We start from the raw sequence: 12,892 nt of genomic DNA on the forward strand, positions 1-12,892 counted from the left end.
GGATGCGCTTACAGGGGTGCTGTGTTGCTCTGCTGTTAACGGGCACCCCCTCCTGTGTGGTTCTCTCTCTTCCCCCCCCTCCTCCTCCAGGCTGCTCCGCCAAGCGCCACTTCTGCAGCACCAACCCCTGCCTGAACGGGGGCACCTGTGTCAACCGCTGGGGCTCCTTCAGCTGCGACTGCCCGCTGGGCTTCGGGGGCAGGAACTGCGAAGAGGGTAGGTGCCCGAGACCGAGACCTCTTCCAGTGATGCAGGGCGCAGGAGAGAACAGTGCTCTTGTAATGACCTCAGGGTGTGCCAGTCTCTTTGAGCCACACCTGCAGTGAAATGAGACTGCTGCTGCGGGTCTAGGGCGTAGCCCACGGCCATCGGGGCAGCATTGCACCTCTGGATGCTCTGTTGCCCCCTCTCCCTGTCTCCCTGTTGGATCTGCGATGTGGGCGGCGAGTCCTGGCGGTCAGCCCTGAGAAGCTCAGAAAGCCGGTCAGCACGGGGGCGGCGAGGCAGCAGTGAGAGATAAGCACATTTCCTGCAGAAGCGCGCTGGGCGGCTGGTTCCCGGTGTGGAGAGGCGCTGTTATTGGCAGGACCTGCGTCTGTTTCTCCACGCGCTCCTGGGCCAGTTCCGCACAGCAGCCCTTCTGGCTTCCTGACTTTGTTGCAGTGAAGGAATTGTTTTTCAGAACAGATGCGGCAGGTGGAATGTTTTTAAGCCTGTTTGCGCAGTAAAAGGCTGAGGCAGCTGTTTCAAGCCTCCCCTCCTCTCACCCTAAGCCTAAAACAAAGTGGTGTCCAGCCTGACGGCTCCAGGGGAACAGGCTGGGCTCGCTGGGACGGTGAGCATCATTCGGGCGAGGGCGCAGGGAGAGCGAGAGAGGGGCTGGCGCAGCTGTTCGCCCGCTGATGTACGGATCAGAACAGCTGGGGAAGGGGGCCTGCGCAGGGAGTGAAGGAGCAGCCCTGGGGAGGAGAGAAGGGGCTTGTGCAGATGTCTGGGCGTCCTATTTACGTAGCCCTGCTATGTTATTGTGTGCCGTTTCGCACAGTGTTTCCATTTGATGGGAAGGTCTGCCCTTCTGCGTCAGGCCCTGCGGGATTCTGGGTGCTCGTGCTGAGCACTGTGTCACGTGCCTGTCTCGTTTTACAGAAGCGCACTGGAGTTATTTTTAAGACAAAAGAAACAGAAATAGCAGGGGGACAGGGGGCAAACCCGCGACTCAGACTGTCAGCTTTGAAGATTTCACTCCAGCAGCCTCGGCTCCCATTCCAGTTTTAATTAGCGGTTAACAAGCAGCTCTGATCAGCCCAGACAACACAGGCGCTTTGTTATGTAACGTCCTCCTGCTCCTCTCGGAAAGACGCTCCCTCATCTTGCCAGCACCCTCTGCTCCCGTGTCTGAAGCCCCGCAGATAATTAGAGTCTCGCATTAATGACGGCAAGCTGACAAACATATGTGGCTGCTGGAGAAGAGAGAGAATAGTGGGCATTGATGGCAGTTGTCAGGGGCGCAGTGTGTGTGCCAGCACTAGGGCCTGGCATTCTGTCACCCCCCTCCCAGTTACCAGCCTGGTGTCCTGGCACCCTCCCCTGACACCAGCCTGTCACCCTGTACACTATCAGTGTTAATAGTGGCATGTTAGAGTGTATTACAGTAGTATTGTGCTTTTGCAGACTGAGCTGCCTGTGTTGTCTCCCGCAGTGATGGCCAGCCCCCAGCGCTTCCTGGGAGACAGCCTGGTGTTGTGGAATAACCTGGCCTCCGCCATCACGTTGCCCTGGTTCGTCGGTGTGATGTTCCGAACGCGCCAGGCCAGCGCGGTGCTTCTGAGAGCCACCGCCGGGCAGCACGCCACCCTCAGCCTGCAGGTCAGACCCCCGGCCGGGCTGCGGCCACGTCACGCCGCCCCCTGCCCTGGCTTAACGCAAGCAAGCCTTCGGCAGCGTGAAATCGCTTGTTTCTGAAATGATGCGTCACAATTGTTCCTGCTGGGATTTGATCTCAAAGATGCAGCCACCAGCTGCTCGGCAGCTATTAGAGTTATTTAAAGATGACTGATGGGGAAATTGTCGGGTTGCGCTTGTCAGCGCTCACATTGTGACAGCTTGGTTCATTAGAGAGAACAGCCGGCTTAAAAGGGCAAGGGCGCCACCTGCTGGGCAACAGGAGAACTCCCTGAATTCAGGACTTGCACAAGGTTCCGGCTTGCAGAGTTAAGAGCAGTAAAGCTTAAGGGAAAAGAGCTGTCCCTATTAAAGAGTTTTAATTCCATGTCATGGTCCTTTGAAATGTACGGTTCAGTTGGGGAGTTTCCTCTGTGACAGAATGATCAGTGAAGTGCTCAGCCCTGATGCTGGTGTCTAGCTGCAGGTCTCAGTGGGGCTGCACTGGGATGGCTGCACTCTGCACTCCCCTAGGGTCTGGTTCTTAAACCCAGCCGTGTCCAGCAAACCCAGCTATAGAAACTGCCACTAGGGTTGGCATGATGTCTTCAGGCAGGTAGATTAATGAATTAATCAAGCCCATTAGCTATCACTGTGATGAAAGGAAGCCCTGAGTTTGATTAACTCTTGTTCACCTCTGTCCGTCTGTCTGTCCACCTGTGTCTGCAGCTGAGCGAGGGCAGTGTGCTCCTGTCCGTGCAGCAGGGGGGCGATGTGGTCACTACTCTCCAGATGGACGAGGTGAAGGTCAACGACGGCGACTGGCACCACCTGCAGCTGGAGCTGAGAGGCGTGCACGTGGGCGAGGAGCTGCAGCACCACGCCATCCTGTCCTTCGACTACGGCCTGCACACGGTGAGTGCCAGGGGCGTTCAGTGGGCAGCAGCAACCTTCCACAGGTCTGGGCGAATGTGCACCGTGGCTCCTTCATCTCTGGACCTGAATACATCTTCTGTGTCTCCCCGTGACCCTGTGTCGGCACTGGCAGGCCAGTGTGAAACTGGACCAGGAGCTGCAGGGACTGAAGCTGAAGACCATGAGCATGGGAGGTGTCTCAGGCGGAGAGGGGGCAGTGCTGCGGGGATTCAGAGGCTGCATGCAGGTGAGACATAGTACTGGATACAGTCCAACACAGGTAAACACACTGGACACTGATGGACACGCTGGACACAGTCAAACCCTGATCAACACAGTGGATACTGACAGACACACTGGACACAGTCAAACACAGATAAACACACTGAACACTGACAGACACACTGGACAGACACGTGAGCACTGGTCACAGTGTAAAGGTACACCTGAGCGCTGAGGGGTATTTAAGTACCCTTCTGCAAGCCTATGACTTGCGCTGTCTGTCCCTGTTCACTTCTTCTGTGCGTGTGGTTCGGCAGGGCGTGCGGATTGGGGAGACGTCGGCGAGTGCAGTGGCCCTGAACCTCATCCAGGCGGAGCGCGTTAACGTGGAGCGGGGCTGCAGCGTGCCAGACCCCTGTGACTCCAGCCCCTGCCCCGCCAACAGCTACTGCAGCGACGACTGGGACAGCTTCTCCTGTAGCTGCGACCCCGGTATGGGCCAGACAGGCCAGCCTGGTGTTCTGTCCCATTCTCTAGACCCTACCCTAAACAACTCTATCCCGTTCTCTAGATCCAACCCAACCCTAAACAACTCTCACCCATTCTCTGAGACCCAACCCAACCCAACCCTAACACATTCTCTTAGATCTCACCCATTCTCTTAGACCCAACCTAACCGTAAGCCATTTTCTAAGATGACCTTACCAACATTGACAGTGAGGAAAGAAAACATAAAAATAGCTTTGAAAAATGTGTGGGAATTTGTTTGGAACTGTAAAAGTGGACGTCCACTATTCAAACAAATGTAAAATTGTTCCGAGGTTTTTTCATTCAGTTGTCTTTTTGAACTGTTGTCTTGTGTCAAGCTCCGGCTGGGGCGCTGTGTGGTGTTCCTGTGCGTTCTCTGGCTAAGCCTTGTCCTGCGCTCTTCTCTCTCAGGGTACTACGGCGAGGGCTGTACTGATGTGTGCTCTCTGAACCCCTGTGAGCACCAATCAGCTTGCACGAGAAAGCCAAGCTCCTCCCATGGCTACACCTGCGAGTGTTCGAGCAGCCACTTCGGCCAATACTGTGAGAGCAGGTGAGACACACCCCCCTGGCCCCGCCTCCTAACCCAAGAGCTGATGCTGACAGACAAGGCGTAGAATCACACAGACTGATGCGCTCAAGCATGTCTTTAGTGTTTTGCCTTTTTTATGGTATCAAAATAATTTAATTGCAATATATGAAGTGATTGGAGCTCAAACTGATGCTACCAACAGTTATCATTGATCTGAGAATACCGGAGTTACCAGAAGGAACAGTGAGATTATAATGATCACAGCAGTAGATTGCAATAATACGATGCAGCCAGGGGCGGTGCAGTTTCTGTGCCAGTGGCCTCCGTAGTGGAGCAGCCTGGAAGGTGTGTGGGTCCCAGTGTCCAGCTGACTGGTGTCCTCTCCCCCAGGATTGACCAGCCCTGTCCCAAAGGCTGGTGGGGGCACCCAATGTGTGGCCCCTGCGACTGTGAGACGGCCAAGGGCTTCGACCCCGACTGCAACAAGACCAGCGGGCAGTGCCGCTGCAAGGTAAGCCACCTCCCAGCACATTTACCCTGTTTCTACCACAGTGGACCGGCCAGGTGACTCCCCCCCCCTCTCTCCCCAGGACAATCACTATCGACCCCCCGGCAGCGACACCTGCTTCCCCTGCGACTGCTACCCCACCGGCTCCTTCTCGCGGGCCTGTGACCCGGAGTCGGGCCAGTGCCAGTGCAAGGCGGGCGTGATCGGGCAGCACTGCGACCGATGCGACAACCCCTTCGCCGAGGTCTCCGCCAGCGGCTGCGAAGGTGGGCTGCCACGCGCGTCTCTGTCCGCCGCCAGTTCGGTAGAAACTGCAGTCTGCGCCAAGAAAGCAATAACTCAGCTGTTCTGATTATATGTGTGTTATACACCCAGAGGCCGGGACCTCTGTCTCCCCCTCTCTCCTGATGTCTTTATCTTCTTCTCTCTTTCCCTCCTCTTCCTCTCCATGCAGTGATCTACGACAGTTGCCCCCGGGCCATGGAGGCTGATATCTGGTGGCCCAGGACCAAGTTCGGTCTCCCTGCTGCAGTTCCCTGCCCAAAAGGATCCATCGGTAATGCTTCAGCTTTTCCATTTTGTGTCTCCCAGGGGATCAGGAATGGGGATTGTTTAGGCAGTTGCCATGGGTTTCGGAAGCTCTTGAGCTGGTTGGTGATCGGAAGTTGCCAGACAGATTTCCTGCTAGTTGTAGTCTGATGTGGCGGTAGTCTGGGCCAGAGCAGATCCAGCCCATGACCCGCGAGTCTGTCTGTCTGTCCACAGGCACAGCGTTCCGGCACTGCGATGAGCACAAGGGCTGGCTCCCTCCCAACCTCTTCAACTGCACCTCCGTCACCTTCTCGCAGCTCAAGACCTTCGTGAGTAATCCTTCTCCCTCTGCGCCTCCTTCCAGCTGTCTCTGGTTAGCACGGTGCCATCCTGTGGGTTCCCATGTCTCTCTCCCTCCTTCCACAGTCCGAGGAGCTGGCGCGCAATGCATCCCTGCTGGACTCCGGGAGGTCACGGCAGGTGGCAGGCACGCTGCAGAATGCCAGCCAGCACACACAGGCCTACTTTGGCAGCGACGTCAAGGTGGCCTACCGGCTGACCCAGAAGATCCTGGAGTACGAGAGCAGCCAGCAGGGCTTCAGCCTGGCCGCTACGCAGGACGTGCACTTCACCGAGGTCAGCAGGCAGGATCACATACAAGTAGACACAGGCTGACCGAAAACCATGACCATTTACAGAGACAAGGGCATCTATAGGCTGAATGCAGAAACGAGGTGAACAGCCGGATAAAGACAGGCTGAGGTAGCCACTCACTGACTGATGGTCACAGGCACACAGAGCGAGCCACACAGAATATCAGTCCTGTAGATAGGCAGTGCACAACTGAAAAAATCTTTTTAAAATTTTCAAATGAAGGATTATGGACTATGTATGTCCTCTTCCAGAACTTGTTCAAGGTGGGCAGTGCCATCCTGGCACCAAGCACCAAGCCACACTGGGAGCTGATCCAGAAGACAGAGGGTGGCACAGCGCTGCTGCTGAGGCACTATGAGGAATATGCCAACACGCTGGCGCAGAACATGAGGAAGACCTACCTGAGCCCCTTCACCATCGTCACGCCGAACATCGGTGAGGATCACTCCCCTGCCTGGCACTGGGCTTGGAGCTGGGGAGGGGGTCCCAGCACGGTCTGGGGGTCAGGACTGGGGCTTGTGTGGGGACTGAGATCATTCAGGAGCTGCAGAGATCCGGTGCCGAGTCCAGTCTTGACCCGAGTGATCTCTCTTCCCAGTGATCTCGGTGGACCGCCTGGACAAGATGAACTTCGCTGGCGCCAAGCTGCCGCGGTACGAGGCACTGCGAGGAGATCGCCCTTCTGACCTGGAGACGTCCGTCACCCTGCCCGACTCCGTGTTCATGCCCACCGAGAACAAAGGCAAGAGTGGAGACACTGCTGCCCAGTTACAGCAGCCCTGGGCACCTTCACACCCCGATCCCACCAGCCACACCTCCAGTTACACCAGGCCTGGGCACCATCACCCACCCCGATCCCACCAGCCACACCTCCAGTTACAGCAGCCCTGGGCACCTTCACACCCCGATCCCACCAGCCACACCTCCAGTTACACCAGGCCTGGGCACCATCACCCACCCCGATCCCACCAGCGACAACTCCAGTTACACCAGGCCTGGGCACCTTCACCCACCCCGATCCCACCAGCGACAACTCCAGTTACACCAGGCCTGGGCAACATCACCCACCCCGATCCCAGCATCTCAAACTGATTCTTCCCTGTATTGTAACCCACAGCTCTCTTTGTTTCTTGCTGTTCAGGATCAAGGGTCCAAGACTCCTACACTGAAGATAGAAACCAGACCTCCCACAGGAAGAGACGGCACCCAGACTTGACCGAACAGGAAGCCATCGCCAGCGTCATCATTTACCACAGTCTGGCACCCCTGCTGCCTGAGCACTACGACCCAGATAAGAGGAGCCTGAGGTACAGACACGCAGAGCAGAGGCCACTCTCACTCAGGGAGAAGAAGCAATCGGAGGTGCTGCCACCAAGAACCCCCTGAAACTCCCTGACACCAGCCAGTCCAAGGACAGCATAGCTACAGCACAGTCAGACCAAACACAGCTCAACGCTGGCTACATCACACTCTAGCACACACACAGGGCCCTGCTGAGCCCAGAGGACAGCACAGAGAGAACAGGCTCGGTGACCACAGCCTGGGCATAGAAACTGGACATAGAACTGACTGCCCAGAGGGGACTGGCTGTACTCCCACTGCCATCAGGGAGAAGCAGAGACAGATTGCGTATGTTATCACAGCCTGAGGGACAGAGAGTGAGCCTCTCAAGTAATAAGAATAAGAGTACCGGGTTCTTTTCTGAAATTCCCATCAGCGTTGTGGTAGTTGTTGTGCCAGTAGAGGTCTTGAACAGGGAGTGGACAGCAGCAGCTGTAGCCCAGGAGCTGACTGTCCGGTTGTGTTTCTCCAGGGTGCCCAAGAGGCCGGTCATCAACACGCCTGTGGTCAGCATCACTGTCCACGACAACGAGGAGCTGCTGCAGCGGCCGCTGGACAAGCCCATCACGGTGCAGTTCCGCCTGGTCCACACCGAGGAGCGCTCCAAGCCCATCTGCGTCTTCTGGAACCACTCCATCCCGTGAGTGCAGCCCGCAGGCGTGCGCCGGTACCGTCCGGGGGGCAGCGCTGTGCGGCTCTGAGCCTCTCTCGTCCGTGCCTGCCGGGGGGTTGTAAGGTGACCGACTCTTCCCTGACGACGTGCTCACGCCTCCCTCCTCTCTGTCCCGCCCAGGGTTGGTGGGACGGGCGGCTGGTCAGCCAAGGGCTGCGAGGTCGTGTTCCGAAACCACACGCACATCAGCTGCCAGTGCAGTCACATGACCAGCTTCGCCGTGCTCATGGACATCTCCCGCAGGGAGGTAGGTGCCCACGAAGCTATGGTCATATATAAAGACAGAAACTGTAGGCTGATTATCCGAAGTCCCCCGCCGGGACTTGAACCCAGGATCTGTGCTCTGGTGGCAATCCCATAATCCCTTCTCTCCCTGTGGCAGAATGGGGAGATCCTGCCTCTGAAAGTGGTGACGATGAGCACTGTGGGGGTGACGCTGGGCGGGCTCTTCCTCACCGTGCTGGTCCTGCTGCTGCTGCGCTCGCTGCACTCCAACCACACCAGCATCATCAACAACGCAGCCAGCGCGCTCTTCCTCTCCGAGCTCATCTTCATCCTCGGCATAAACCAGGCCGACAACCCGGTAGGCGGCTCGCGCGCTCCGTTTCGGCTGCGTGTCCTGCCCTGGCCGGCCCTTTCTCCCTGCCCTGACCCTCGCTCTCGCCGCAGTTCCTGTGCACCGTGATCGCCATCCTGCTGCACTTCTTCTACATGTGCTCCTTCGCCTGGCTCTTCCTGGAGGGGCTGCACATGTACCGCATGATGACTGAGGTGCGCGACATCAACTACGGCCCCATGCGCTTCTACTACATGATCGGCTGGGGCGTGCCCGCCTTCATCACAGGTCAGTCCCTTCTGCGTCCCAGCCCTGCTGTGTGCGGCGCAGCCTCAGGGCCCAGTGGCTCTCCACGTCTTCAGGATTTATATTTATGGCCATTGGCAGGATGGCTGCTCCCAGTGCAGGCCTCCTCTGTTCTTGTTTGAAATGTTCAGCTTCAGTCCCTCTTTTGTGCGTAGGAGGCGTGGTGTAAATGTGAGCATATGATGGGTGGACTGAAGTGGCCTGTGGGGTTGGGGTGGGTGGTAGAGGGGCATTGATGGGGCTGACCAGGGCTGATCTGTCTGTGTCCCTGGCAGGGCTGGCTGTGGGTCTGGACCCTGAGGGTTATGGCAACCCTGATTTCTGCTGGCTGTCCATGTATGACAACCTGATCTGGAGCTTCGCCGGCCCCATCGCCTTGGCTGTGTCTGTGAGTGTGGCCACCTCTGTACCCAGCAACAACATGATCTTTTATAGCACCTTTTGGCACAAGTGGAGAACACTGGCTGGATATAATCACCATTGCCTTCTTGCTGTTTTCTTATTATTCCTCTGCTTATAGTTTCTCCTTTTTTCTCTTGTATTTTTTCATGATTATTAGAATTTTAATTGTTTTTACCATAGCAGGTCTAATAATGCACTGCTGTATTTTCTTTACCTTAGATGAACGTCTTCATGTGCATCTTGGCTGCTCGGGCTTCCTGCTCCCCACGTCACCACGGCTTCGAGAAGAAAGGAGGGCCAGTGTGAGTACAGAACCACACTTCCTTACCTCCCCGTGTTATAATACAGAACGAACTCGTCTCCTGCATTATAATTCAGAACCCCAGTTCCATACCTCCCTGCATTATATCACATAACTGTACTTATCACCTCCTGTGTTATGATTTAGAACCGCATTTCCATACCTCCCTGCATTATAGTACACAACCACTATAACCTTCCTGTGTAATAGTAGAGAACTGCACAGCATCATTTCCGTGCTTCATAGCACAAACCCACATTAGTTCACTTTCCTGCCTTAAGGTATAGAACCACACCAGGTTTAATACCAAGATTGATGGTTTTAAGATTGGATAATCATTCTATATGTATGGTAGATACAGTACATAATATACATAAGGTTATCCCGCTCGTTTGGTACGTACAAGTGAGTAAAGCTAAGTGAATAAAGAAATTCACATTTTCTGTTCTAAGTGAGTCCCCTTTAAGTTTCTGACTGTGGTCCTGTGCCCTTGTTTCGCTACTGATGATGATTATTATCTATCTGTACTGGACTGAGGAAATAAGAAACTGTCTCCCTCTCTGTAGCTCTGGCCTGCGAGTGGCCTGTGGGGTCCTTCTCCTGGTCAGCGTCACCTGGCTCCTAGCACTCTTTTCCGTCAACAGTGACACAGTCATCTTCCACTACCTGTTTGCCGGTTTCAACTGTGTGCAGGTAACGCTCCCAGCAGCCCTGTGGACAAGCCAGTCCAGTGAGGTTTAGGCCCCAAGTACCGCATTCATAAAACATTGACCAGCTCATTAGGTTTATGACTGTTTTTATGTCCTAATGACCAACAGCATGGGGATGTAATAAGACTCAAATGAATATTTCTGGGTGCAGATGCTGTTTTAAACAGAAACAGAACATGATGACATGAAAGGTTAGATGTCACTTTTAAAAACATGACACGTGCCATAACAAATGACAGATGACTGATCTCACCTCTTACATTTCAAATTATCCCTGCAGGGTCCATTCATCTTCCTCTTCCGCATCGTCTTCAACAAGGAGGTGCGGAAAGCCATCCGGTACTCCTGTAGCCGCAAGCACGCTGACGACATCATCGCCACGAAGTCCATGGCATCAGTAAGTGCCCTGTGTGGCTGTGCTGCTCTTGCCTCATCTCAACAGGGTTGTGACCGTGACAGCCTTGCTCTCGCCCAATCTCAGCAGGCCTGCAGCCACAGTGGCCTTGCCCTCGCCCAATCTCAGCAGGCCTGCAGCCACAGTGGCCTTGCCCTCGCCCAATCACAGCAGGCCTTCAGCCACAGTGGTCTTCTTCTTGCCCAATCTCAGCAAGCCTGCAGCCACAGTGGTCTTGCTCTCGCCCAATCTCAGCAGGCCTGCAGCCACAGTGGCCTTGCCCTCGCCCAATCTCAGCAGGCCTGCAGCCACAGTGGCCTTGCCCTCGCCCAATCTCAGCAGGCCTGCAGCCACAGTGGCCTTGCCCTCGCCCAATCACAGCAGGCCTGCAGCCACAGTGGTCTTGCTCTCGCCCAATCACAGCAGGCCTGCAGCCACAGTGGCCTTGCCCTCGCCCAATCACAGCAAGCCTGCAGCCACAGTGGCCTTGCCCTCGCCCAATCACAGCAAGCCTGCAGCCACAGTGGTCTTGCTCTCGCCCAATCACAGCAAGCCTGCAGCCACAGTGGCCTTGCCCTCGCCCAATCACAGCAGGCCTGCAGCCACAGTGGCCTTGCCCTCGCCCAATCACAGCAGGCCTTCAGCCACAGTGGCCTTGCCCTCGCCCAATCTCAGCAAGCCTGCAGCCACAGTGGCCTTGCCCTCGCCCAATCTCAGCAGGCCTGCAGCCACAGTGGTCTTGCTCTCACCCAATCACAGTGGACCTATGTCTGCAGTGGCCTTTCTGAGCTGTGGTGCTGCCCTGGTGAGTCAATTTAATGCTTGTGTGACCCAAAAGAATCATGATCTTGAATGAGGTCCTCTTGTAGTGTCTGCAGCTGCTGTCAACAGAGTGCAGTTTCCGATTTGCATCAAAATTAAAATGTAAGTTTCCTAGATGGAACCACATCACTCAGCATCTGATCCTGTCAGTAAATATAAGGAATGATTAAATACATCTGAATTTGTTGTTCTCTCAGCAATGCCTTCTCAACAGCACCAGCTTGCACCCTTGCCAAGACTGAAGCCATGTCTGTTCACACTGTGCCCTGTTTCTCTTCTCTCCCAGTCTTACAACTGTAACAACACCTACGTTGACAGCCGGCTGTATCGTCCCCCATTTGGAGATTCCACCGGCTCACTGAACAGCACTGCGAGGTCTGGCAAGAGCCATCACAGTTACATCCCCTTCGTGCTCAGGTAACCCTGACCCAGCCCACCACTGCTGCCCCCACACTCCAGTCACAAACCCCAGTGACAGGCTCCCAATAATATGTATAAAGTCCGTAAAGTAAAATTAAATCAGCTGTCTGAGCTGTCTTTATGCTGGAGTGTTGATCACAGAGCTAGCAAGCAGACGCTCTGTGTGTGAGGGATGGTGGAGGTCAGGGCTGCAGGGGTGAGTGTGTGTCTCAGTATCTGAAGGATGAAGGTCAGGGCTGCAGGGGTGAGTGTGTGTCTCAGTATCTGAAGGATGAAGGTCAGGGCTGCAGGGGTGAGTGTGTGTCTCAGTATCTGAAGGATGGTGGAGGTCAGGGCTGCAGGGGTGAGTGTGGGTCTCAGTATCTGAAGGATGAAGGTCAGGGCTGCAGGTGTGAGTGTGTGTCTCAGTATCTGAAGGATGAAGGTCAGGGCTGCAGGGGTGAGTGTGTGTCTCAGTATCTGAAGGATGGTGGAGGTCAGGGCTGCAGGGGTGAGTGTGCGTCTCAGTATCTGAAGGATGAAGGTCAGGGCTGCAGGGGTGAGTGTGTGTCTCAGTATCTGAAGGATGGTGGAGGTCAGGGCTGCAGGGGTGAGTGTGGGTCTCCATGTTTAAAGGATGGTGGAGGTAAGAGCTGAAAGGATGAGTGTACATCTCTGTGTGTTGCAGGGAGGATTCTGGATTGAACAACAGCCAGGCTCATATTACACTCAACGACCACAACTCTGCACTCTTCCAAGACGGCAAGGAGCATGCAGACGGTACGACACGCATTGACACACTGCCACATCAAACACTCAGGAGTCTCCTGCTACATTTAACCCTGCTCTTTATTCACGTGTACAGTCTGTGAGTGGGATATCCAGCCCTGGGCCAGTAGAGTCGCGAGGCGACCACAATAAATTGACTAATTTCTTAATTTGTAAAGCTGACCATGTGCTTCAGATAACTAGTGATTGTTCCAAACAATAATGGGGTTAGTTAACCTTGCAGTCTGCTGCAGTGCTTTAACACAACTTTGACCAGTATTGCTGTATTTTGGATTCCCATTGAACCTGTGAAGCTTGAGCTGGCTATACTAAGAGTAATGTCTGCAGTGGAGTTTTACTGGGAGGAATTGCTTACTGGAATGCTCTACTTAGAGACTCTACAGGTCCAGGGATGTCAATGCTGTGCTGTCGGTTACATACGATGGGTC

At 55.0% G+C, this 12,892-nt stretch overlaps 1 protein-coding gene across 3 annotated transcripts in view; it reads left to right on the plus strand.

Moving 5' to 3' along the window:
- Positions 1–12,892, plus strand: part of celsr2 (cadherin, EGF LAG seven-pass G-type receptor 2) — a 57,884-nt gene that overhangs the window by 39,443 nt on the left and 5,549 nt on the right. For 2 of the 3 annotated variants that reach the window (XM_069190445.1, XM_069190446.1), the window contains exons 8-31: positions 91–216; positions 1,700–1,866; positions 2,611–2,796; positions 2,930–3,043; positions 3,336–3,510; positions 3,958–4,099; positions 4,469–4,589; positions 4,669–4,852; positions 5,041–5,142; positions 5,352–5,446; positions 5,544–5,753; positions 6,023–6,206; positions 6,370–6,513; positions 6,913–7,078; positions 7,585–7,752; positions 7,906–8,032; positions 8,168–8,368; positions 8,455–8,629; positions 8,923–9,035; positions 9,269–9,351; positions 9,917–10,043; positions 10,341–10,457; positions 11,563–11,693; positions 12,364–12,455. In XM_069190445.1, the coding sequence (XP_069046546.1) occupies positions 91–216; positions 1,700–1,866; positions 2,611–2,796; positions 2,930–3,043; positions 3,336–3,510; positions 3,958–4,099; positions 4,469–4,589; positions 4,669–4,852; positions 5,041–5,142; positions 5,352–5,446; positions 5,544–5,753; positions 6,023–6,206; positions 6,370–6,513; positions 6,913–7,078; positions 7,585–7,752; positions 7,906–8,032; positions 8,168–8,368; positions 8,455–8,629; positions 8,923–9,035; positions 9,269–9,351; positions 9,917–10,043; positions 10,341–10,457; positions 11,563–11,693; positions 12,364–12,455 (3,450 nt within the window). The remainder of the gene's footprint in view (positions 1–90; positions 217–1,699; positions 1,867–2,610; positions 2,797–2,929; positions 3,044–3,335; positions 3,511–3,957; positions 4,100–4,468; positions 4,590–4,668; positions 4,853–5,040; positions 5,143–5,351; positions 5,447–5,543; positions 5,754–6,022; positions 6,207–6,369; positions 6,514–6,912; positions 7,079–7,584; positions 7,753–7,905; positions 8,033–8,167; positions 8,369–8,454; positions 8,630–8,922; positions 9,036–9,268; positions 9,352–9,916; positions 10,044–10,340; positions 10,458–11,562; positions 11,694–12,363; positions 12,456–12,892) is intronic. The other variant, XM_069190447.1, reaches the window with a different exon arrangement.

Source organism: Lepisosteus oculatus, chromosome 5 (assembly GCF_040954835.1).
Source record: "Lepisosteus oculatus isolate fLepOcu1 chromosome 5, fLepOcu1.hap2, whole genome shotgun sequence".
Taxonomy (NCBI): Eukaryota; Metazoa; Chordata; class Actinopteri; order Semionotiformes; family Lepisosteidae; genus Lepisosteus; species Lepisosteus oculatus.